This window comes from Scyliorhinus canicula, chromosome 9 (genome assembly GCF_902713615.1).
Source record: "Scyliorhinus canicula chromosome 9, sScyCan1.1, whole genome shotgun sequence".
In the NCBI taxonomy this organism is placed as follows: Eukaryota; Metazoa; Chordata; class Chondrichthyes; order Carcharhiniformes; family Scyliorhinidae; genus Scyliorhinus; species Scyliorhinus canicula.
The window spans coordinates 29,226,982-29,254,007 of record NC_052154.1 but is presented as its reverse complement, the minus strand read 5'-3'; the positions used below and the strand labels follow the sequence as shown (position 1 = coordinate 29,254,007).

Here is a 27,026-nt window from a genome sequence, read left to right as displayed (position 1 = left end):
CTATACCAATCTTTCAGCCACACACTTAATACTCTAATCTGATTTATCTTACTTGTGGCTCAGTTGGAAATCCAAACAGTGTTATCTTTGAGGCTCTGCTTTTTAATTTAACCCTCATACTCCTCAGCAGGGCCTCTTTCGTAGTTCTACCTATGTCATTGGTATCTATGTGGACTGCAGTCACAGGATCCTTCCCCTTCTCACAGCAAATTCATCACAATCATAGAATCTCTACATTAAAAAAGGGGGCCATTCGGCCTATCAAGTCTGCGTCGGCCCTTTGAAAGTGTACCCCTACCTCTGCTCACTCTCCTGCAACCCCACTTTACCGGAACAATTTAGCATAGTCAATCCACCTAATCTGCACATCTTTGGATTGTGGGAGGAAACCGGAGCACCCAGAGGAAACCACGTAGACACGGGGAGAACGTGCAAACCCCACACAGACAGTCACCCAAGGTTGAAATTGAACCTGTATCCCTGGCACTGAGGCTGTGTTGCGAACTAGCCACTGTGCCAATGATAGGAGCTAACTGCTAACTGCCTACTTCTGAGTCCTTGCCAGCCAGTTTTATGCACTGCCAAATTTTGCTGCAGTTTTATACTTCAGTTTCCAAAGGCTGTCTTTGATAACTCATGGAACAAAAATTAAATCATATGGCATTGTAGGACAGACATTACAGTGAGTAGATAACTGATGAAATCAGTTAAACAGAGGGATATTATACATGCGAGAGGATCAGAATGAAAGCTGGTCATGAGCTCCACAGGACACTGTTGAGATGGTAGCTATTCGTAATTTTCATTAATTATTTAGATGAGGCCATTAATGGACTATTCTTAGGTTTGCTGATGCAAATTACCAACAAACTTAATACTAATTCCCAACAGCACACCTCATCAGTAAATCCACCATTGATCCCAACAAATTAACCCAGCAGCAGTTCAAAAGCAGTTTCACTATTCAGTCAGTTCCTTATTCCCTTTTCTAATTATTTGTTCACTAAATTTTTGATTCCTAAGTTAATCACCATATTTAATTTCATTATTAATTTATTAACTAGAATCACATTTTAAGAAAACTGCATAAGCCAGTTCATGTCCCAGTGTAATTATGAATGTATAAATCCACCAATGTTGTCTGTGTGAAATGCCATGCGAGATCAACAAGTATTTACTGTGCGGAGTCTGCACGTCCTCCCCGTGTGTGCGTGGGTTTCCTCCGGGTGCTCCGGTTTCCTCCCACAGTCCAAAGATGTGCGGGTTAGGTGGATTGGCCATGCTAAATTGCCCATAGTGTCCTAAAAAGTAAGGTTAAGGGGGAGGGGGGGTTGTTGGGTTACGGGTATAGGGTGGATATGTGGGTTTGAGTAGGGTGATCATGGCTCGGCACAACATCGAGGGCCGAAGGGCCTGTTCTGTGCTGTACTGTTCAATAAATCAATAATAAGATTGGCCAGTTTTGCTGCTCTCAGGTTCCAGCTGCCCATAAGCCAAAGAACCAAAATTGTAAAAGAAAATTGTTTCGAAAGTTTGGCGTAGGCAGTCTAAATAGATCCAAGAGTTGAGTTCAAATGGTTTAATTCTTGACTTTGACTGATGTGTTATGTGCTACTTATGGTCGTGCTTTGTTTCTGTGTATTTTTATAGACTCCCACAGAGGATTATGTGGAAGGAGGAGTTAAACAGGCTCTTCAGATTCACCTATCGACTATCCCGGGTGACATATTAATATTTATGCCAGGCCAGGAAGACATTGAGGTGAGCGTGCAGTTAATAGAAGTTTAAAAATGGTATAATCTTTTCACTTTCACTCCTTAAAACTCAGAATACAGGACAAGTCAGAAAGGAGTGCGTTTTCATCACAGTAAGTACCTCTCAGGATCAGTTGCAAGAAGTGACTGGACAGGTGGTCTGGGGAGGATAACACTCCAATAGTTGCCAAATTGACTCGATTAAATGTTAACTTATTGTCATCGTTTGGCAGTGGAGGAAAATTTCCTTTTCAATAAACGAAATAAATGACCAAATGAAATTGTGTCCTTTGTATTTTAAAAAGGCAATTGTCATACTATACTTTTTTCCTTATATTGGTTTTGGCAGTGCTAGGCAAGGAAATCGTTGTAGGAAAATTGTTGACTGTGAGTCCACTTTAGTATTAATATTGCAGAAATATGGCTTAACTTACGATTGAATAAAAGCACATCAGATGTTTTTCTTTTTCATGAAGGTATGTGCCTCATTTATTAGGTCACCCTTGTCCTCCACAATCTAATGAGTCATATATGACTAAATATGAAAATATATTTATATATCTTCTGGAATCCGTACTCCCTCTGGCTTTCTACCTGTTCCTTGAGTCACTCCCTTTTTTGATTCTCTCTTCTTTCTCTGATTCGCTCCACTTTATGTGCTTCACTTTAGTGTGGAATTCTGCTGCAGTGTGATGCTGACTGAGATGATAGCATGCATGCCATGATCCTGAATCGATTAGAATAGAAGCCCTAAATTGCAGAAGGTCTTGTTCTCCTTTGTGAGCATTAGAAGAATTTGCTAACTTTATATGTTGCTCCCCAAATACTTTATGTTGTATTGTTCCCAAAGATCTTACCTGTGATCCAAACAAGGAAGGGAGACTATGATAAACATAGTGGCAAGAGAGCTAGTTTAGTGGTGAATAAATTAAAGGAATAAATTAATGGTTGCCATTACAAAAGAGATGGTGCTAAAAAAGCTAAAAGGTCTTAAAATTGACAAATCTCCTGGCCCCGATGGGCTACATCCTAGAGTTCTGAGGGAGGTGGCTGAAGAAATAGCGGAAGCGTTGGTTGAGATCTTTCAAAAATCACTGGAGTCAGGGAAAGTCCCGGACGATTGGAAGATCGCTGTTGTAACCCCCTTGTTCAAGAAAGGATCAAGACAAAAGATGGAAAATTATAGGCCAATTAGCCTAACCTCGATTGTTGGTAAAATTCTAGAATCGATCGTTAAGGATGAGATTTCTAAATTCTTGGAAGAGCAGGGTCGGATTAGAACAAGTCAACATGGATTTAGTAAGGGAAGGTCGTGCCTGACGAACCTGTTAGAATTCTTTGAGGAGGTGACAAGTAGGTTAGACCAGGGAAACCCAGTGGATGTGGTCTATCTGGATTTCCAAAAGGCCTTTGATAAGGTGCCACACAGGAGGCTGCTGAGTAAGGTGAGGGCCCATGGTGTTCGAGGTGAGCTACTGGCATGGGTTGAGGATTGGCTGTCTGACAGAAGGCAGAGAGTTGGGATAAAAGGTTCTTTTTCGGAATGGCAGCCGGTGACCAGCGGTGTCCCACAGGGTTCAGTGTTGGGGCCGCAGCTGTTCACCATATATATTAATGATCTGGATGAAGGGACTGGGGGCATTCTAGCGAAGTTTGCCGATGATACGAAGTTAGGTGGTCAGGCAGGTAGTGCTGAGGAAGTGGGGAGGCAGCAGAAGGATCTAGACAGTTTGGGAGAGTGGTGCAGGAAATGGCTGATGCAATTCAACGTGAGAAAATGTGAGGTCTTGCACTTTGGAAAAAAGAATCCAAGCATAGACTACTTTCTAAACGGTGAGAAAATTCATAATGCCAAAGTACAAAGGGATCTGGGAGTGCTAGTCGAGGATTCCCTAAAGGTAAACATGCAGGTTGAATCTGTGATTAAGAAAGCGAATGCAATGTTGTCATTTATCTCAAGAGGGTTGGAATATAAAAGCAGCGATATGCTACTGAGCCTTTATAAGGCTCTGGTTAGGCCCCATTTGGAGTACTGTGTCCAGTTTTGGGCCCCACATCTCAGGAAGGACATACTGGCACTGGAGCGTGTCCAGCGGAGATTCACACGGATGATCCCTGGAATGGCGGGTCTAACATATGATGAACGGCTGAGGATCCTGGGATTGTATTCATTGGAGTTTAGAAGGTTAAGGGGAGATCTAATAGAAACTTACAAGATAATACATGGCTTAGAAAGGGTGGACGCAAAGAAACTGTTTCCGTTAGGCGAGGAGACGAGGACCCGTGGGCACAGCCTTAGAATTAGAGGGGGTAAATTCAGAACAGAAATGCGGAGACATTTCTTCAGCCAGAGAGTGGTGGGCCTGTGGAATTCATTGCCGCGGAGTGCAGTGGAGGCCAGGATGCTAAATGGCTTCAAGGCAGAGATAGATAAATTCTTGATGTCGCGAGGAATTAAGGGCTACGGGGAGAATGCTGGTAGGTGGAGTTGAAATGCCCATCAGCCATGATTGAATGGCGGAGTGGACTCGATGGGCCGAATGGCCTTACTTCCACTCCTGTGTCTTATGGTCTTATGGAACACAAATGCTTCTCAAGAGAGTTGAGCTAGAACTGAGTAGTCTCAATCTTGAGCTCCGTGTGACTGTACCATAACTTCCATCCTTTTGTATGCCAGTCCTCTTGAGATAAAACCTCACATTCCATGAGCTGTTTAAATTTCTTGTGCCTTTCCATTTACTTTTAGTGAGTTTTGCATTTGAACCCACAAATATCCGTCAAAATAGATGGCTTCCAGTTTTGCCACACTCAGCTGCACCAGTCATTGGTTTGCCCACTCACCTTAATCAATGGTTGTCTCATTGTAACATTTTTCTTCCACCTGTACGATTTCCTGTGTCATTTAATGTAATTTCATCTGCAAAGTTGGATTTACAAATCTCTATTCCTTTATCCAAGTCATTTATAAATGTAGCTATGGCCCTGGAGTAGTTAGTTATACCACTAGTTCGATCCTGACTATTTGAATGTACATGCATTACCCCTGCTCTCTGTTTCCTACCTCCTAACCAATTCACTGTCCAGGACAATAGGTTGCCTCCAATTCCATGCACTCTTGTTTTTGTTAACAGCCACTTGTATGAAATCTTGTCAAATACCCCTGGAAGTGCATGTAAATACATCCTTGTCTGCGATGTTAGATAGCTCAATACGTTCAATTAGATTTGTTAACTGACATACACTTTACAAATCCATTATGGTACTCTCTGAGCAGCTCATGTTCGTCCAAATGCTCACATCTGTGAAAATAATAGTAAGATGTCTTACAACAACACCAGCTTAAAGTCCAACAGGTTTGTTTTTAATCGCTAGCTTTCGGAGCACTGCTCCTTCGTCAGGCGAATGAAGAGGTGGGTTCCAGAAACACTTATATAGACAAAGTCAAAGATGCAAGACGATACTTTGAATGCGAGTCTTAGCAGGTAATTAGCAGGTCCAGACAGAGCAACTGGAGAGAGGGAGAATCACAGGTTAAAGAGGTGTGAATTGTCTCAAGCCAGGACAGGTGGTAGGATTTTGCAAGCCAAGGCCAGTTGGTGGGGGTGAATGTAATACGACATGAATCCAAGGTCCCCGTTGAGGCCGTACTCATGTGTGTGGAACTTGGCTATAAGTTTCTGCTCGGCGATTCGGCATTGTCACTTCTCCTGAAGGCCGCCTTGGAGAGCACTTACCGAAGATCAGAGTCTGAATGCCCTTGACTGCTGAAGTGTTCCCCGACTGGAAGGCAACATTCCTGCCTGGCGATTGTCGTGTGATGTCCATTCATCCATTGTCGCAGCATCTGCTGGTATCACCAATGTACCACGCCTCAGAACATCCTTTCCTCCAGCGTATGAGGTAGACAACGTTGGCTGAGTCGCATGAGTATGTACCACGTACCTGGCGGGTGGTGTTCTCGCATGTAATGGTGGTACCCATGTCGATGATCTAGCATGTCTTGCACGTTTAATCCTATACACATTAAAGAAGCCATCCGCTATGGACAAGGCCTATGCATTCACAGGACCTGCTGAGATGAGGAGGAGCATAACAGACATCTGAGAGATGCTGAAAGATGCCCTCGTACGAACAGGATATGGCGCTCGACTCATCGATCGACAGTTCCAACGCGCCACAGCAAAAAAACCTCACCGACCTCCTCAGAAGACAAACGGGTCAGAACCGACTGAGTACCCTCTGTCGTCCAGTACGTCCCCAGAGCGGGGAAACTACGACATCATCTTCGCAGCCTTCAACACGTCATCGATGAAGACGAACATCTTGCCAAGATCATCTCCACACCCTCACTAATTGCCTTCAAACAACCGCGCAACCTCAAACAGACCATTGTTTGCAGCAAACTACCCAGCCTTCAGAACAGCGACCATGACACCACACAACCCTGCCATGGCAATCACTGCAAAATGTGCCACATCATTGACATGGGTACCACCATTACACGTGAGAACACCACCCACCAGGTACGTAGTACATACTCGTGCGACTCGGCCAACGTTGTCTACCTCGTACGCTGCAGGAAAGGAGGTTCCGAAGCATGATACATTGGCGAGACCATGCAGACGCTGTGACAATGGCCATCACTCGACAATCACCAGGCAGGAATGTTCCCTTCCAGTCAGGAACACTTCAGCAGTCAAGGGCATTCAGCCTCTGATCTTTGGGTAAGTGTTCTCCAAGGTGGCCTTCAGGATGCACGACAATGCAGAATCGCTGAGCAGAAACCTATAGCCAAGCTCCGCACACATGAGTACTGCCTCAACCGGGACCTTGGATTCATGCCGCATTACATTCATCCCCCACCATCTGGCTTGGACGTGCAAAATCCTACCAACTGTCCAGGCTTGAGACAATTCACACCTGTTTAACCTGTGATTCTCCCTCCTGTTGCGCCATCTGGACCTGTAAAGACTTAATTACCTGCAAAGACTCGCATTCAAAGTATTGTCTTGCATCTTTGACTTTTATGTTTCTGGAACCCACCTCGTCATTCACCTGAGGAAGGAGCTGTGCTTCAACAGCTAAAGATTCAAAACAAACCTGTTCGACTTTAACCTGGTGTTGTAAGACTTCTTACTGTGCTTACCCCAGTCCAACGCCGGCATCTCCACATTGTGAAAATAATAGATTGGGTGAAGCAGTGCAATTAAAGATGCACAAAATGCTAGAATTGGAGGACTGCAGAGATCCTGGAGGGTTGTGGGACTCAAGGAAGGTACAGAGATAGGGAGACTTGAGGTCATGGAGGGATTTTGAAACGAGGATGAGGATGATAAAATCACGGTAGCAAATCAATATCCCTCACACTTGATGGTGTAGGTGAGCTAAATGGCAGTGCAGGTTGGAGAAGGGAGTTTGCGTTGAGAAAAGTAAAGGACTCCTTTTGAGGAAAAATTTAAAATAATATAATGATTTTGTTGCGTAACTTGGGGAGTGAGTGTGCTCGGGACTGGAGTAGTAGCTAGTATGTACGAGTATGTACACACCAATAATAGCTTTAAATTGCATAAGTCCGATCTTCGGGAAAAGAAACATGGCTAAGGAACCCTTATGTATTGGCTTCAGAGTAATAGTCAGGCTGTCTGGGGCCTTTATGGGATTTAGAGGTCAGACTTGTTTTCTGATCGAGAATAATGGGCAGTATGTCAATTTCTTTTTCATTAATATTTTTAATGTTCGCAAAGAGCCAACTCCATTATTTTTATAAGTTGCCCTTTGAGATTGGGACTCTGTGCATAGGTCTAATCATGCATGCCTAAAGCTGAATTTTCTCTGGCCATAGAGCAATATAGAAACAACGATGTAACACTAGTCTGCTGCCCCTTGCCTCCTGAAGGAGATGTTGGGCTGAAGCTGACATCTAATGGCACCCCAAATGTCAAATTGAGGTGAACATACAAATCCCTTGTGATTGAAATAGGCAAATTAAATTGTTGTAACCTTCATCCAGAAAGTCTCTTCTCATTAATAATTAGGATGAGGATTTCACTCCACCTGTGGACTAAATTTGTTGATACCAGAATAATGCACAAGAGAGTTACTTTATTAATCAGAACTGCTTTGTTCTAATCAAAATGTGTCCCCTCCATCTAGGTGACTTGTGATCAGATAGTGGAACGACTAGAAGAGTTGGAAAATGCTCCCCAACTTGCTGTGTTACCAATATATTCACAGCTGCCTTCTGATCTCCAGGCCAAGATTTTTCAAAAGGTATACCTCACTGTTTTCATTCCCAAAGTGTAATCTTCTGCATAATCCAAACTTTTTAGAACTATAAATTTTTGAAGATTGTCAGTTGTATATTTCTTCTTTTGTTACACTGAGAATTAAGTTTCATGTCTATATAACATGAAATCAGACGTGAAAATTTTTTCTATAAGTGCACCTCATGAGGTGGCTTCTGGATATTCCGGTAGAATAATAGTGTTAGTATAAAGATCAACTGTGTTATTTTACTTCCATTATGCAGAACAGCCGTAAGCATTGATACATTACCTATTATTGTCAACTTCTTGCATTCAATCTCTCCACCCTCTTGTGTCTATGCTTCCTGGTGTGATAAAATTTTGTTTTAAATTTTTACATATAGATTTTTTTATCTGAGATTTCTATTTTAACAAATAACGCAACAAGATCCTCAAAACTGATACAGTACAGTATAAATGCTTCTCCATTCTTGAATACTGAAAAAGATAGGTGAACACCAACACAGTTGGTTCAGCTTAATCATTTAACTCGGTGCCTCCATTTATACAAGGAAAGACGCCGAACGGATAAACTAGAGAATAAGGGAACAGAGAATAAAGCCACGAAAACATGGTAACGTGGAGCGCACCCTCACATGTCACGATTGTTCATACAGCCAACAAGGTTATTGGATATGATTTTCGTGCCTTGTTGGACACGCACCAAACCACACCTCCCCTAACTCCAGTCAAACCAGAGCTTTCAATGACACACTGTGATGTCTTTTTCTCCGACATTGGACATGCTTGTACCTTTGCAGGAGCCAGTTAACGATTCTTTAACCCCAAAATAAAGAAAAGAAATATAGAAAAAATTCACGAAGACATTAGTTCCAAAAGGATATTTTACATATAAGTGTACAAGATGCAACAAATCCCCCAAATCTAGTATTGTACAGAGTGATCATTATTCCACATATTTATGCAATTGATTTTGAGTGTAATCATTGTGGTTGGTGTTTCTCTTCACATGATGACAGGATAAAAATATATCACAACGAGCAGGGGATCGAGGATACCAGGATAGAGCCACGAGCACATGGCCCTATGCTGCACATGCGCGCACCTTCTCTCTCTCCTCTCCTCCTCTCCCCCCCCCCCCCCCCTCCCCCCGCAGTAAGAAAAAGCTACACATTTGAAACCTAACTCAGCCTCCCAAGATCTCCAGGCAATGAATGGATACCACAAATGAAGGGGAACAACAAGATACTGCATTCACCCTCAGTACAGGACATGGCACGGCGGTGTGCACTCATACAGGAGCCAGTAAACCAAACATAATTCCACCATGTCAAGACACGCTACACAACAGACCTCTCCAGCCAAATCAGATGCGCCACTCAGGCCCTGCCAAACTGAAAGACTTGAACCATCCTCCACCGATGGAACCCCACTGACAAGAGAAAGAAGAATTTTCAAGACACCATTCAACGGGGTGTCTTGGGAAAGGAAACAGCTTCTCACCACGGCACAATGAGGGAAACCCCCTAAAACTAAATATAAAAATAGGAGGCTGTATCCGCGCCTCTCCCACCCAGAGAAAGAAAAGAAATCCCAGAAAGAGAGGAACACCATGATTAGCCCATACAAATTGAACAAGGTCTAGCAACGCAAAAGGATACCAGGGGCAGAACAGCATAACCATACAGTCAGAAATAGGGGAATTCATAACTGGGAACAAAGAAATGGCTGAGGAAGTAAATTCATACTTTGCTTCTGCCTTCACAAAGGAAGACATAAATAATATAGCAAAAATTTTGAAAAACGTAAATTTTAGTGAGGAGCTGAAGGAAATTAGTATTAGTAGAGAAATGATTTTAGGGAAAATAATGGGATTGAAGGTGGATAAGTCTCCAGGGCCTGATAATTTTCATCCCAGAGTACTTAAGGAAGTGGCCCTAGAACTGGTAGATCTATTGGCGGTCATTTCCCAAAATGCTTTTGACTCTGGAATGGTTCCTACAGTTTGGAGTGTAGCGAATATAACCCCGCTATTCAAAAAGGGAGGCAGAGAGAAAACAGAACTATAGACCTGTCGGTAGTAAGGAAGTTGCTGGAGTACATTATCAAGGATTTCATAGCATAGCATTTGGAAAGCAGTAGTATAATCAGGCAAAGTCTGTATTACGAAAGGGAAATAAGTCATGCTTGACAAATCTACTGGATTTTTTTTGAAGATGTAACTAGTAGAGTTGACCAGGGAGACCTAGTTGGTGTGGTTCATTTAGACTTTCTGAAGGCTTTTGACAAAGTCTCACATAGCAGATTATTATGTAAAATTAAAGTGTGTGGGATTGTGGGTAGTGTCTTGAGATCGATAGAAAGTTGGTTAGTAGACGGGAAGCAAAAAGTTGGAATAAATGGCAGGTAGTGACTGGTAGGGTATCGCAGGGAACTGTGCTAGCTCCTCAACTGCTCACATTATATATGAATGATTTGGACGAGGGAACTAAATGCATTATCTCCAAATTTACAGATGATACAAAGTTGGGTGGGAGGGTGAGCTGCAAGGAGAATGCAGAGATGCTTCAGCGGGATTGGGACGGGCTGAGTGAGTGGACATATGCATGACAGATGCAGTATAGCATAGATAAATGTGAGGTTATCCACTTTGGTAGCAAAAATAGGACGGCAGATTATTATTTGAACGGGTGTAAATTGAGAGCGTTAGATACTCTGCGAGACCTGGGGTCCTCGTGCATCAATCGCTGAAAGTAGACGCGCAGATACAGCAGGGAGTAAAGGCAAATGGTATGTTGGCCTTTGTAGCAAAATGATTTGAGTGTAAGAATAGGGATGTTTTACCACAATTGTATAGGGTATTGGTGAGGCCACACCTGGGATATTGTGTGCAGTTTTGGTCCTTATCTGAGGAAGGATGTTCTTGCTGTGGAGGGAGTGCAGCGAAAGTTTACCAGGCTGATTCCAGGGATAGCTGGACTGTCATATGAGGAGAAACGAAATTGGTTAGGATTGTATTCATTGGATTTTTGAAGAGTGAGAGGGGATCTCATAGAAACTTATAAAATTCTAACAGGATTAGACAGGGTAGATTCAGAAAGGATGTTCCCAGTGGTGGTGGAGTCCAGAACTAGGGGTCATAATTTGAGGATAAGGGTAACCCTTTTAGGACTGAGGTGAGGGGAAATTTCTCAACTCAGAGAATGGTGAATCTGTGGAATTCTCTACCACAGGAAGTAGTTGAGGTGAAAACACTGTAATTTCAAGAAGGAATTAGATATAGCTCTTGGAACTAAAGGGATATGGGGAGAAGGCCAGATCAGGGTATTGAACTTGATGAATACCCATGATCATAATGAATGGCGGAGCAGCCCTGGAGGGCCAAATAGCCTACACCTGCTTCTATTTTCTATGTATGTGTCGATGTATAACCTCATAAGAAACAGGACATCGCCTCCCTGGGGAGCCCAAGCTTCAAGAAAAAGGACAGTCTGGAAGTCCCTATATCAGACCATTTGGAGGAAGGCAACTTAACCCCAGTCGAAGAAAGACTCTAACAGCGTTGAACCACAGTACTCAGATTTGCACTCGGGCCCAAGAGCCAACAGCACAATACATCCCCAGGGGAACCAAATCTCAAGGAGGAGAGCAGACCAGAAGCCCCCAAAAAAGAATCTCGGGGACGTGTAACCTACTCCACCACCCAATATACCCTGCACCCGACCCAAGTAAACACAGTTACTACTGCCCTAACCTACACAATCAAGTGACTACTGCTGCTGGAAGATCAACTCACCAAAGGCTAGATATCCAAGTATGAACTGACCGCGCCCATGCACCAATACATATTGCCACCTCCCCAACAACACCAGGGTGCCTTCCTGCAGAAGAAAACAAAAGGAACCCAGTCTTTAGAATACATAGTGTGTCCATACCACCATAGGAGACCAGCAAAGATTCTATAATCCCCAATTAACAAAAGTGTAAAAAAACATAGAATCCCTGCAGTGCAAAAGGAGGCCATTTGGCCCATCGAGTATGCACCAAACCTCTGAAAGAGCACCCTACCTGGGGTCAGACCCCCACCCCATCCTCCTAACCCAGTAACCTCACCTCACCTTTTAGACACTAAAGGGCAATTTAGCATGGGCAATGCACCTAACGTGTACACCTTTGGACTGTGGGAGGAAACCGGAGCACCTGGAGGAAACCCACGCAGATACGGGGAGAACGTGTAAACTCCACACAGTCACCTGAGGCTGGAATTGAACCCGGGTCCCTGGCACTGTGAGAAAGCAGTGCTAACCACTGTGCCACCTTACTGTGAAAAACGTAACACTAATAGTTTTAACGGGGGGTTTTCCTCACCTACGATGAGGACTTACAAGGTCACACCAACCGCCTCTACACCAAACCATCTACCTGCCACCCTGCTGTGGCGTTACTCAACCCCTCTAAAAACAAAGTGAAGGGTACCTAAAAAAAAGTACTCCCTCTTTGTTAAAGCAAGTATTACAACACATATATCCAAACAAAACTAGGTAAATATGGCAAAATCCTCATTACTTTACCAACTCAGCATGATTTTTACCAGAACAGGGAAACAAGCGACAAATGCCTCTGTGTTCATACATTGTACGACCTTGTCAAGATGAAAGCCAATAAGTCAAAATCACTGATACAATCACAAGTGGACGAAGTTTAGGATTATTGATGAATGATAGGATAATATCACCATCCATGAAGCTTGGAATGGCCAAGCCATGATAGGATTGTCAAGCAACATCCAAGATCCATCTGGAGTTTCACCAAAGCCACTGCACCTTTGCCATGTTGTCGCCCCAAAGCATTGGTGGTGAGAAACCTAGGCCCCAGCAGGTGGTAAAGACCCTTCGCAACCGACCACCTCCAACCGTTCTCGATGAACATCAAGTACAAGACAACCTAAGACCAGTAGTCTGAATCCACAACAGACCCAAAGCCTCAACAGCCGGATGCATTGTCTTCTATCGAACTCGAGGTGCCCAGCTTTCAAATAGAGATTGTGAAAGCATGGCAGTCTGTTCTCAAATTTGGCCAGGAATTTATTCCCGGGTCCGCTCTGAAGCCCAGGAGCATGGACATGCCCCATCCGCCCCATTTCCCCGAATCAGCCTGGTGTTCAACATACCATTCAGCGGGATTTCCAAGGAGACTGTGGTGTCGACCGACCGGGTTCTCTTGACCGCTTCATCCATTCTCTTTACGATATCTCACAGTTCATCAATATGAGCACCAATAATTTGTGCCACGGAGCATAGATCGTAGTCCATAACTTCATTCGCAATAGCCATCATCTCGACGGCAAAAGTATCGCTGAAGAGTAGGCCTGCTCACCAGCAAAGCCGCCACTGTGAACTGGGCCCCACGCCGGCCCCCTCCAACCGCCTCAATCAAACAAGGATTTTTGTGACTTAACTCGTCTCCCCATCGCCAAAATCTAGCCAGGAACTTAGCACATGCACATCAGGATATGGGTTGTGCATCAGAATTTTTAAAAGGCTTGAAAGATGAGTAGCACCAGAGCGCCCAAAAACACAGCCACTCCTGTGCTTATCCCGCGATCCCAACCCCCCCCCCCCCCCCCCTTAATTTATGATGTTGCCTCATATTTATTTTGGTAGCAAATGTAACTAACAGCAAAGGCACATTTTTGGGGACTTACGGTTGCGGTGATGCGGAGCTAAGCCGCACGTTCGGTAGCTCCCGCTATTTTTGGACTTTCGGGCTCTTTTAAGGGCCCGCAGCGGCGCTGGTTCGACTTTTCCCCGGGTGGGAACGTGGCCACTGTGCTCAGCTGCCGGTGGATGGGCTGGACCAGGAGCGGAGCGGTCAGAAAATCAACTTTGAAGCAGAGAAAGGTGCGAGGCAAGGAAAACAAGATGGCGGCGGGTGGGGAACCGGCAGCGTCGCAGCAGTGGGCGCAGGAGCTGCTTCAGCACTCCTTCAGGGAGCTGAAGGCTGAGATCCTGGAACCGTTTAAGGCTTCGCTGGACAAGATCATGGCGGCTCAGGCTGCAGAGATCCGGCAGCTACAGCTAAAGACCTCGGAGAACGAGGGCGAGCTCCTGGGCCTAGCAGTGAAGGTGGAGTCGCATGAGGCGCTTCACAAGAAATGGCTGGCAAGAATGGAGGAGTTGGAGAACCGCTCCTGTCGGAAGAACCTGCGGATTTTGGGCCTCCCGGAGGGGCTGGAAGGTTCGGATTTGGGGGCCTACGTGGTTGTGATGTTGAACTCGTTAATGGGCGTGGGGTCGTTCCAAGGACCCTTGGAGCTGGAGGGGGCCCATCGAGTGCTGTTGAGGAAGCCCAGGCCGAACGAGCCGCCTAGGGCGGTGCTGGTCCGCTTTCACCGCTTCGTTGACCGAGAGTGCGTGCTGAAATGGGCAAAGAAGGAAAGGAGCAGCAGGTGGGAGAATGCGGACATGAGGATCTATCAGGACTCGAGCGCAGAGGTGGCGAAGAGAAGGGCTGGCTTCAATCGGGCGAAGGGAGCGCTTCACAGGAAGGGGGTGAAGTTTGGCCTGTTACAGCCGGCTCGTCTTTGGGTCACTTACAAGGACCGCCAGCTCTACTTTGACTCTCCGGAGGAGGCCTGGGCTTTTGTCCAGGCAGAGAAATTGGACTCGAACTGAGGATTGGTGGCCTGGGGAATGATGTACATTGTCCGGAGGCTTTGTCCTCCTTGGTATACTTTCGTTTTATTGGCTGTGTTTGATGTTGCTTTTTTGTTGCTCTGTTTCTTTGTTTTTTGGGGCTGTTATTTATTTACTGTGGTGCTTTTTAGTTTTTTCCACTGGTGGAGGGTTGGGGAGCTGTTCGCGGTCCCGCTGGGTCATGTGCCAGTCTTTTTCCCATGTGTTTTGCTGGGGGGGGCGGGGTTTGGGATGGAAGCGCGGGCTTTCTTCCCGCGCTGGAGGTGTTGGGGGTGGGGCCGGCACTAGGAGGGGAGATTGGTGGTTGCGTTGCATCGGGGGGGGTCGTCGGTATGGCTGGGGTAGTTGGGGTCAGCAGGAGTCGGCTGACTTACGGAAGTACAAAGTTAGGGGTTACGCAGCTGGGGGGGGCCCTAGCTCGGGGGGGGGGGGGGGAGAGAGAGAGAGAGAGTGGGGGGGGTACCGGGTTGCTGCTGCAGGGACCGTAGGGAAATGCTGGTGAAGTGGGGGCTGGGAGGGGGATCTGCCACCGTGGGGAACGGGACTGGGGGGTTCCCTGGGCACGTGGTGAGCCGTGGCTGATCGGCGCAGAGGGAGGGGGAAGACCCCCCCCCCCCCCCCCCCCCCCCCCCCCCCACCGGATTTGGCTGGTCACATGGAATGTGAGGGGGCTGAATGGACCGGTGAAGTGGTCCCGGGTCTTGGCACACCTGAGGGGGCTGGGAGCAGATGTAGCTATGCTCCAGGAGACGCACCTTAAGGTGGCGGATCAGGTGAGGCTGAGAAGAGGCTGGGTAGGACAGGTGTTTCACTCGGGGCTCGATGCGAAGAATCGAGGGGTGGCGATCATAGTCGGGAAGAGCTTGTCGTTTGTTGCGACTAATGTGGTGGCGGACAGTGCAGGTAGATATGTAATGCTGAGTGGTAGACTTCAGGGGGAGCGGGTGGTTCTGGTCAATGTGTACGCCCCCAACTGGGACGATGCGGGCTTCATGCGGCGCATGCTGAGCCAGATCCCAGACCTGGAGACGGGGGGTTTGATCCTGGGTGGGGACTTTAATACGGTGCTGGATCGCTCAAAGTCTAGGACGGGTAAGAGGCCGGGGCGGCCTCGGTGCTGAGGGGGTTCATGGATCAGATGGGAGGGGTAGACCCTTGGAGGTTCTTGAAGCCAGGGGATAGGGAGTTCTCCTTTTTCACCCTTGTTCACAAGGCTTATTCCCGGATTGACTTTTTTGTTCTCAGCAGGGTGCTGATCCCGAGAGTGGTGGGGGCGGAGTATTCGGCGATAGCCATATCTGACCATGCTCTGCATTTGGTGGACCTGGAGCTGGGGGAGGGGAAGGATCAGCGCCCGCTATGGAGGTTAGATGTGGGGCTCCTGGCAGAGGAGGAAGTGTGTGGCCGGGTCCGTAGGGGTATAGAGGGGTATTTGGAAGCCAATGACAACGGGGAGGTGCAAGTTGGGGTGGTTTGGGAAGCACTGAAGGCAGTAGTTAGAGGGGAGCTTATACCCATTCGGGCTTACAGGGAGAGGGGGGGGAGAGGATAGAGAGGGAGAGGCTGGTGGAGGAAATGGTAAGGGTGGATAGGAGGTATGTGGATGTCACGGAGGAGGGGCTTTTGAGGGCTTTGAGGCGCAGTCTCCAAGCGGAGTTCGATATACTGACCACCCGGAAGGCGGAGGCGCAGTGGAGGAGGGCGCAGGGGGTAGTATATGAGTATGGGGAGAAGGCAAGTCGGATGCTGGCCCACCAGCTCCGGAAGCGGAAGGCGGCGAGAGAGATAGGGGGAGTCACAGATGCAGGAGGGAACTTGGTGTGGGGTGGCAGGGACCTCAATGGGGTGTTCAAATCCTTTTACGAGGGGCTGTACCAGGCGGTGCCCCCTAGGGAAGCGGGCGGGATGGACCGCTTTCTGGATGGGCTGGAGTTCCCAAGAGTAGAGGATGAGCGGGTGGAGGGTCAGGGGGCCCCAATCGAGTTGGGGGAGCTGATGGAGGCGCTGGGGAGCATGCAGACAGAGAAAGCGCCGGGACTTGACGGGTTCCCGGTGGAATTTTATAAGAAGTTTTCAGATCTACTGGGCCCGCTGCTTGTAAGGACCCTGAACGAGGCGAGGGAAGGGGGGGCTCTGCCCCCGACGATGTCTAGGGCAATCATCTCTTTGACCCTGAGCGGGACAAGGACCCCCTCCAGTGTGGGTCCTATAGGCCGATCTCGCTCCTTAACGTGGACGCAAAGTTGTTGGCACAGGTACTGTCCAGAAGGGTGGAAGATGTGGTCCCGATGGTTATCCATGAGGACCAAACGGGGTTTGTGAAGGGGGGGGCAGCTGAATGTCAACGTACGGCGGCTTCTTAATGTTATGATGATGGCGCCGGTGGCTGGGGAGGCGGAAATAGTAGCATCGATGGATGTGGAGAAAGCTTTTGACAGGGTGGAGTGGAGTTACCTGTGGGAAGTGCTGAGGAGGTTTGGGTTTGGTGAGGGATTCATCAGCTGGGTGAGGTTGCTTGTACAGCTCCCCGGTGGCGAGTGTGGTGACGAACGGGAGGAGGTCGGAGGACTTCCGGCTTTCCCGGGGGACGAGGCAGGGGTGCCCCTTGTCTCCCCTGCTCTTCGCGTTGCCGATTGAGCCTTTGGCCATGGCGCTGAGGAATTCGAAGAACTGGAGGAGGATTGTGCGGGGGGGGGGGGGGGGGGGGTGTGTGTAAGGGTGAGGAGCACCGGTTGTCGTTTTATGCAGACGATTTACTGTTGTACGTCGCGGATCCGGCTGGGGAGATGCCAGAGGTGTTGAAGATACTTGAGGAGTTTGGGGACTTTTCGGGCTACAAGCTCAATGTGGGGAAAAGTGAGCTGTTTATGTTGCACCTGGGGGACCAGGAGAGGGAGATAGAGGAGCTCCCGTTGAAGAGGGCGGAGAGGAGCTTTAGATATCTTGGGGTCCAGATAGCTAGGAACTGGGGAGCCCTGCACAGGCTTAACTTTTCGAGGCTGGTGGAACAGATGGAGGAAGAGTTCAGGAGGTGGGACGCGCTGCCGCTTTCGTTGGCGGGCAGGGTCCAGTCGGTTAAAATGACGGTGCTCCCGAGGTTTGTGTTTCTTTTCCAGTGCCTCCCCATATTGATTCCGAAGTCTTTTTTCCAAAGGGTGAATAAGATTATTTTGGGGTTTGTGTGGGCGCGGAAGGCCCCGAGAGTAAGGAGGGTATTCCTGGAAGAAGGGAGGCAGGCGGTTTGGCGCTGCCCAACCTGTGTGGGTATTACTGGGCTGCGAATGTGGCGATGATTCGCAGGTGGGGGATGGAGGGGGAGGGTGCCGCATGGAAGAGGCTGGAGGTGGCGTCCTGTGTGGGTACGAGTTTGGGGGCATTGGTGACGGCCCTGCTTCCGCTCCCCCCGGCAAGATATTCCACGAGTCCGGTGGTGGTGGCGTCCCTCAAAATTTGGGGGCAGTGTAGGCGGCACAGGGGGGGGAAGTGAAGGCCTCAGTGTGGGCCCTGATACGGGGCAATCACCGGTTTGCACCAGGGAGAATGGTGGGTTTTTGAGTTGGCATAGGGCAGGCATCAGGCGGATGGGGGACCTTTTCCTCGATGGGAAGTTTGCGACTTTAGAGGAGTTGGAGGGGAAGTGGGGCCTCCCCCCGGGAATTCTTTCAGGTATATGCAGATTAGGGTGTTTGTTAAGCGGCAGGTGGCGGAGTTCCCGCTGCTGCCGCCTAGGGGGGGTGGGTCGGTGAGGGGAGGATCTCGGCGATTTATCAGATGATGCAGGAAGAGGAGAAGGCCTCGGTGGAGGAGCTGAAAGCGAAGTGGGAGGAGGAGCTAGGGGAAGAGATTGACGATGGGACGTGGGCGGATGCCCTGGGGAGGGTGAACTCGTCCTCTTCTTGCGCAGGCTCAGCTTAATTCAGCTGAAGGTGCTGCATTGGGCGCACATGACTGGCGCCAGGATGAGCCGGTTCTTTGGGGTTGAGGACAGGTGTGGGAGGTGTTCGGGAGGCCTGGCGAACCACACCCACATGTTCTGGGCATGTCCGGCGTTGGAGGAGTTTTGGAAGGGGGTGGCGGGGACTGTGTCCAAGGTGGTCGGTTCCAGTGTGGAGCCGGGCTGGGGGCTCGCGATCTTTGGGGTAGCATCGGAGCTGGGAATGCAGGAGGCGAGAGAGGCCGGTACACTGGCCTTTGCGTCTCTAGTAGCCCGCTGTAGGACTCTCTTGTGGAGGGACGTGAAGCCCCCGAGCCCGGAGGCTTGGATCAATGACATGGCCGGGTTCATCAGGCTGGAAAAGATTATGTTTGCCCTGAGGGGATCGGTACAAGGCTTCTTCCGGCGGTGGCAGCCTTTTCTCGATTTCCTGGCGGAGAGGTAGAGGGTGGTCAGTCTCAGCAGCAAGCCGGGGGCGGGGGTGTTTCTGTTTAGTTTTACACCTTGTTTACTTTAACTGCTGGGAGAAAATTTGTTGTTGAAAAATTTGAATAAAAATTATTTATAAAAAAAAGCAAAGGCAAACTTTAAATTCTTGCAATTTGGGGAAATAATTATTTTCCAGTTCAACAGTACACTAAATTTGATTGCCAATCCTATTGATTCTAATGTTCAGCAAATATAATCTAGATCTTTGTTTTTTTTCTGATTTCAAGACGGTGTGCAAGTTACTGGGATGTTAGTTCTTGAATATTTCCAATCTTTACAGCTGAAAACTAAGTTTGCTTATGTTTTGATTTTTAAGTAATTTTGATTCAGAAGTAAGAAGAGGAAGCGAAGAACAAGAGAATGATATCCATTACCCAGTTCACAGATGATTGGCAGTGGTTGTAATAGTTGATTCCTAAATAGTATGTATAAATTATTAGTTGATGTTGGAGAGCAGTGGTAATGTTGCTGGACTACGAATCCAGAGGCCCAGGCTAATGCCCAGGGAACTTGAGTTCAAGTCTCACCACGGCAACTAGCAGACTTTAAATTTAATTAATAAAATCTGGAATTGAAAGCCAATCTCCGTAATGAGATGAGATTCATCATAATGTAAGGGTCATTCCTGTTTGTTCTTGTTTATTCCCTTATTTCCCCTTCCTTTTATTTTTGCTTTTACGTTTTGATCCATGAATGATTTATGGACACGTGTCTTTAAGGCAGCCTATATCTCTAATTCAAGCAGAAGGAAGCAGTGGCCTGTGCTTGCTGCCTGTGTATCTTTACTGAATGAATGACTCCGCAAAGAGGACTATTACCAGCTCTAAACCAGAGGCTTTGATCGGCCAGTGTGCTGCAGAAAGCCTGCTGCAGAACCACCATTGGAAGCAAAGACTCTTGACCTTATTATTTTCACCCCTTTCTCTCCTTACCCCCCCCCCTCCCCACTCCCTCTTTGTATGTCTGTCATGTGTGTAGGGGTAGAGGGTGGGACAGTAAAAGGGGATATTGGGTTAGCTTGTTATCCAGTTGTAACACTGCATATTTCATCATTATTTTTGCTATAGATAAACAGTAATTGTGTTTCAACTTACAAACTCGGGGACTAATTACTGGGCAGCTAAGGGTCGAAGACGTTGGGACTTTTTATAAGAATTATTGGTTAATTCACTTGTGCTGTGACTCTGGGGCACGTGGGGCTAGAATTGACTATCACCTGCCCAGGGTGGCGCAGCAATAATAATGAAATTATCCTTGATTGCTGTAAAAACCCATACGGTGCACCAACTTCCTTTTAGGAAGGAAACCTGCCATGCTTACTGATCCGGCCTAAATGTAACTCCAGATCTGCAGAAACGTGGTTGACTCTTAACTACGCTGTGAAGTGTGTAAAAAGCCAGTCAGTTCAAGGGCAATTACAGTTGCGCTTGCCTGCAACACCCACATCTTATGAAAGAGCAGACTGTAGACAATTCCTTGAAGACATGACTGGAACCAGCAGAGAGGGTACTGATGCCTGCTTTTTATTTCACTTTTTGTCCAGGCTCCAGATGGAGTCAGAAAGTGCATTGTGGCTACAAACATTGCAGAGACATCGCTGACTGTGGATGGGATCATGTTTGTTGTTGATTCAGGATACTGCAAACTGAAGGTACGAACATGTTAATATGGTACAGATTTGACTATAACATTTCTATAGGATTTAAAAGACCATTCAATTATTTTAACAAAAAAGAATTCTCTGTTCCTGAAATTGTATTCTTGAAGAATGCTATTGAAAGGATGATCTTTCATAATTTTTAATGATTTCTGCAGTGTTGTTTTAAGTTTACAATATTAACTTCCGCTGTCCGGATGGTCGTACTATGAAGGTTCCCCCCTCCCCAAGATGCACTGGGAATCCCCTCGGAAGTGCCTGAACTGCTCAGGAGGTTTGGACTTTGGATGGTTCTGGCTCGCTTACCAGGATAGTTACCAAAGTAAACCAGTTCTAACGCCTGGGTAATTGTACTGCTGACCCCCTGACACCCCATTGGACCCTCTGACCCAAATTACCACTTCAGTCACCTACCTGCCACACTGCCCCCTCACCCACTTATCTTACAGACATGCCATCTCTTCAAAGGCTCTCAAAGTGACTTTGGGGACTTAAATTCTCTACTTACCAGGATACAGCAACTCATGTCATAAAAAGCAGGGGTGACATAGGTTCCCCCAATGATCCTGCGCTACAAAGGTAGGACTCCCAGAACAGTTGCGCTCTGCATTTCCAAAGTGGCCTGGTTTAGAGGTGCAGACCAGAAATGTGGACCGCTGGTGCAAGGTAAGAAAATGGAAGCAGAATGGCAATTCAATGGTGATTGCCCCTCCAAAGATTCGGCCCACAGTGATTTATAATATTCCATTATAAATTGCAAAAAACACATCTCCCATGGTTACAGTCCTAGCTCCAATAATTTGGTGTTGCTGAGAGTGTGTCTATTTGGTCAGCTGCATGAAATGCAGTTTTTGGTTTGTTTCAGAATATGAGGACAGAGTTTTGATTCCTTAAGGTAAGTTCCATTATTTGTCAGATTATTTGTATAAATGCTTGGTAGAGCACATTTGCCTCTCTAAAGATCGGGGGGGAAATGGAAACCCCAAATTCCAGACATTTATGCACATAACTCGTAGATGTTCATAAAATGCCCTTAGCAGAAAAATTGAATTGCTTTCTTGGCTTGGGTAATGAAGTATGGTAAGGAAAGAAAATGGCTTTAAAATGAAAGTCAATTGCTTATCTCTGTGCCTTCTGCACAGTTGATTTAAACAGAGCATCACTCTGAGATTTAAGAACATACCAGCTTTCAATCAGCACCGTGGTTAGCACTGTTGTTTCACAGCGCCAAGGACCCGTGTTTGATTCCTGTCTTAGGTCACTGTCTGTGCGGAGTATGCACATTCTCCCTGTGTCTGAGTGGGTTTCCTCCGGGTGCTCCGGTTTCCTCCCACAAGTCCTGAAAGACGTGCTTTCTCCCTGAATTCTCCCTCAGTGTATCCGAACAGGCGCCGGAGTTTGGTGACAAGGGGACTTTCACAATAACTTCATTGCAGTGTTGAGTTAAGCCTACTTGTGACACTAATAAAGATTATTCTTAAAAAGTTAGAAGAAGAAGCACTAAAACAAAACGAGAACAGTACATTTCATGTTGTTAAATATACATATTGTCTGCTGTGATATTTTTTGCACTTCTTTAATGTTTCTTGCCTCTTTGACCTTTTGAACAGGTATTTAACCCTCGAATGGGTATGGATGCTCTTCAGATTTATCCAATCAGCCAGGCTAATGCTAATCAGCGTGCAGGTCGAGCTGGGCGAACAGGTCCAGGCCAATGTTTTAGGTAATTATAAGTAATATTCTGTAATTCTGTTACGTGCATACCCAATTCCTTGAAAGATATCCAATGACTACTATTGGCTTGTGCGCACTTGTGAATGCTGGCTGCTGCCCACTCAGTTGTATAGCCTGCCAACATCCACATGTGAATAAAGACAGTGGGTGAGGTACCAGAGTAAAATATAACCTCTTCAGGGCAGGGTGAGGCAGGGCAGAAAACCTTTCCAAGCTCTTTTTAGTTTTGAATAAGCTTTTTTTAATTGAATAAAGATAGAATTGAAACAACAATTTTGTTAAAAGAATTTTAATGACAAAAGTAAATGATGAAAGAGAATGGAAAAATGTCCCTAAAAATATTACACTAGTACTGTGCCCTCCCAAATTAACATTTTGTTGAAGCCATTTGGCCTGCCCTCCATATCTGACCTTTCTGGCCTGCTTAATACTAATTAGAAATAAGTTTGTTCTGATCTACTGATATATTCAGATAAAACTTTCAGTATTAATGTAGACCTTAAAATTAAATGGACTGAAAACGCAATTTTATTTGAATCAATTTACTTTGGTGAGCAGTATTAAATTTGACCAAACAAATTATGGGGTCATGCAGCTATAAATTATATAAGTTGTGTAAAATAACATTTCACATTATGAATAAAGAGATGTACATTCATGTCCCTCAATATAATAGACTTATTTATTAAACTTGGCAGGTTGTACACACAGAGTGCATATAAAAATGAGATGCTGACCACCACTGTTCCTGAGATTCAGCGGACAAACTTGGCTAATGTGGTACTGCTGCTGAAATCACTGGGTGTGCAAGACCTACTCCAGTTCCATTTTATGGACCCTCCACCTGAAGATAACATGCTAAATTCTATGTACCAACTCTGGATCCTGGGTGCCCTTGACAACACAGGTAATTGGAGGAGTGCATTTAGAAGTTTCTTTCCTGCACCTATGATTTTGCCTACGAGGGTAAATATTGGAATGGTATTGCTTTCAGCTTTTGAGAAAGAAATATTGTCTGTCAAATTATTTCAAATACCTTCTGGCCCTACGCCATATAAAAAAGTAAAGAGTAATGAAAAAACACTCTGGGCTGATTTTATCAATCTGAAGATCCTCACCCGGTACAAAATCCAAAGTGGTTATTGCTGTTGGAATAAGCCGGTATTGTCAATATTATATATTGAGTTGGGTAGAGGGTGACAAAACTCCAGGCTTGCAATCAACTGCTGTACTTTTGAGGGCAACAAACAACATGCATAGGCCTCAGCCAAAGTTCCAAAAGAAGATAGCTGCAAATGGGTTGAATAGGGGCTAGTCTTAAAACAGGCAAAGGGATCTAACTGATTCTTTTTTAAAGTTTGGTGACAGTGGCATTTATTGTCTTCCAATTACCCTAATGTTGGGAGGTTAACTTTTGGTGCTCCCAAAATGATGTCAGGTAGAGAATTACAGAGGTTTGACTCGGGGGTGATAAAGGAAAGACACAAATATCCAGAATAATGTGTAATATGGAAAGCAACTCAGCTCTGATGTCTTGATATCCATATGACCTTGCTGCTGTTCTCCTTTTTGGTGATAAAAGCTGGAAAGTGCGGTGAAATTAATTTAAGTGATTTACTACAGTGCATCCTGCAGCTACTTAAACGGTGACAGAGCAGGTGCATACTAAGTCCAGCGACAAGGGGCACAAATAATGAATGTTGGGCTCCTCGAGCGCAATTGCAGCTGCACTTACCCAGTTGAATGGCGAGAATTTCATTGCACTTCTGATCTGAACATTCCTGCTGGTGCAGAAGATTTGAAAGATTCGAAGTTGAACCCACTCATCCCAGATTGACCAGCTTCTGACCTGTTGGGTGGTGCTTGATGTATCCCTAACTGAATCAGGCACTCAACAACAGGGAACTCAAACCTGCATCTGCCCCTGCTTTGTGGTACAGAGTATTCACATGCCATCAGTGACTGCTACCGCATTGTCAAATCAAACTTATTTTTCAATATTTTGATAATTAGAAACGTAAATGCCTTATCTAAAGAGATGATATAATCAATCCTTTGATCTTGTCAATTTAATTTAGACCACTAGGAACAAATAAAATACACTAATTCTGTTATTCCGTAATATCTTAAATGCTTTCTGTTTTTTGTGTTGTCTCTGTAGGCAGTCTAACTCCAACTGGAAGGATGATGGTGGAATTTCCACTAGATCCCGCTCTCTCAAAGATGTTGATAGTATCATGTGACATGAGCTGCAGTGCTGATGTCCTTATCATTGTCTCAATGCTTTCAGTGCCTGCCATCTTCTATCGACCAAAGGTATGTGTGAGGTTTGTTTGCTGAGATTTTATTTGTACTTTGATTGATGGTGGTGATTGGGATTGCAAATGTTACTAACACTACAGTATTAACATTTCTGATTTTTCAAAGTTAAAATCGAATAATTATTGACCCAGTAGTGTTATTCTCTCCCTTTGCCTGTGGATAAGCTGTGTGGACTCCATATAACAATGACCCAAAATGTTACGATTCTGATCAGGAACTCAACTGTAGATGCAGTCTTTGCATCGTTCTAGGGCACTGCAGATTGCAGAATTCCTGAAAGTTAATCTTTCGCAAGATGTTTGTTAGGATTATGGCACTCAACAAAAAGCTGGGGATAATACTGCCTTGGAGAAATATTCTATGGACCAAATTATGGGTTGGAAGCCAGGTGCAGTCAGCCCTGGATTATTAGGCTGAAAATGCTTTCATTTTTATTCTAATAGAAACTCCCCAAATGATTTAATTACATAAATATGGCTACCATTTTGTTAAAGCTATGTTAGAATACGACAGGCGATGAAGTACCATGTCATGACATTCAGCTTTGTTGAATTCATTGCTGTACTAAACTCTAATGTTGATATTTAACCAAACCAAAGGAGTAGAAAATGGTGAAAATTTGATTTGAATTGTTGGGTTGAAATTGCTGAACAATAAAGTACCTTTTACAAGTCAACCTGGCTCACATAAAATCTACAGATGTTGAAACTTTTGCAATAACATGGAACATAAGGGGAGAGGAATTAAATGCTCCTTGTCATGCAAGAAATGTTATGTCAGTGAACATCATATTTTGGAACCTGTGAATGTTAACTTCTGGACCAAAAAATGTTGAACTGTGTAATGACTGCTGAAAACTCAGATTTCCACCAATACAAGTTGTCAATACTACAAAAAAATGTAACGGAATCTGGACATCAGAACCATTCTCTGTGGTATTCTTTTATCCATCCTGTGACGTCTGAGAGATTGAGAATCACAATTGATGCAATTTCACCACAAATCAAACCGCTTTATTGGCAAAAACATGAACTTGAAAACAATACAGTGATTTAAAACATACAATCATCCTGGGTTCATCAGACTTGGTTGACTGCAGGTTGATTGGATCCGATCTGACCAGGACCAGTCCACTTCCAGCTGAATTTCTCCTGTTCTCACTCCTGATGGCACCATCTCAATTAGGGTTTTTAACCTGAATTTATACTTTGTCTGCATGGCAACTACCTTTTTGCTCAATCCACCTGAGCCACCCAATTGGCAGTCTGCAACAGGTTTGACAGCATGGCAATTGCTCTCGTGCCTAGTCCCTCTAAACCACTTGATTGTCAGTCTCTGGTTTCTGGAGTGCTTGGTAACCAGGGGCGAAATTCTCCGACCCCCAGCAGGGTCGGAGAATCGCCTGGGGCCGCCGAAAATCCCGCCCCCACCGTGGCAGAGATTCTCCGCCACCCAGGAAGTGGCGGTGGCGGGAATCTCGCCACTCCGATCTGAGAGGCCCCTGCGGTGATTCTCCGGCCCGGATGGGCCGAAGTCCCGCCGCTGGGAGGCCTCTCCCGCCGCCGAGGTTTGAACCACCTCTGTAACGGCGGGATCAGCGGCGTGGGCGGGTCCTGGAGGGGGCGGGGGGCGATCGAACCCCGGGGGGTGCCCCCACGGTGGCCTGGCCCGCGATCGGGGCCCCCCGCTCAGACTCCAGGCCAGTGCCCTGGGCGCACTCTTTCTCCTTCCGCGGCCGCCACGGCCTCCGCCATGGCGGAAGCGGAAGAGAAACCCACATCGCGCATGCACCGACCGGCGAAAGCCTTTCGGCCAGCCCCGCTGCCGGGGGCGCCGGTTTTTTGCGCCAGTCTTCTGGTGCCAACTGCTCCGGCGCGGGGCTGGCCCCCAAAGGTGGGGAGAATTCCCCACCTTTGGGGAGGCCCGACCCCTGAGTGGTTGGCGCCACTCCCCTACGCCGGGATCCTCCGTCACGCCGGGTGGGGAGAATCCAGCCCATGTTCTGAGAATTGTCAGCTCATTTCCACAGCAAATTTAAACCAATCTTAAACCATATTCATACAGGCCTTCCCGAGGTGCCTCTGTTATTCCTTTAAGTGGTGCCTTAAGAACTATTGATGTGTTTGTACACTGAGTCTTGATGACCCTGCAGATTGTCATTTAGATATCGTTCCA

At 46.4% G+C, this 27,026-nt stretch overlaps 1 protein-coding gene across 2 annotated transcripts in view; it reads left to right on the top strand.

The window, feature by feature from the left end:
* Positions 1 to 27,026, top strand: part of dhx38 (DEAH (Asp-Glu-Ala-His) box polypeptide 38) — a 182,998-nt gene that overhangs the window by 96,223 nt on the left and 59,749 nt on the right. For both annotated transcript variants that reach the window (XM_038806383.1, XM_038806384.1), the window contains exons 16-21: positions 1,651 to 1,761; positions 7,908 to 8,024; positions 20,682 to 20,789; positions 22,406 to 22,518; positions 23,228 to 23,436; positions 24,691 to 24,845. In XM_038806383.1, coding sequence (XP_038662311.1) covers positions 1,651 to 1,761; positions 7,908 to 8,024; positions 20,682 to 20,789; positions 22,406 to 22,518; positions 23,228 to 23,436; positions 24,691 to 24,845 — 813 coding nt within the window. The remainder of the gene's footprint in view (positions 1 to 1,650; positions 1,762 to 7,907; positions 8,025 to 20,681; positions 20,790 to 22,405; positions 22,519 to 23,227; positions 23,437 to 24,690; positions 24,846 to 27,026) is intronic.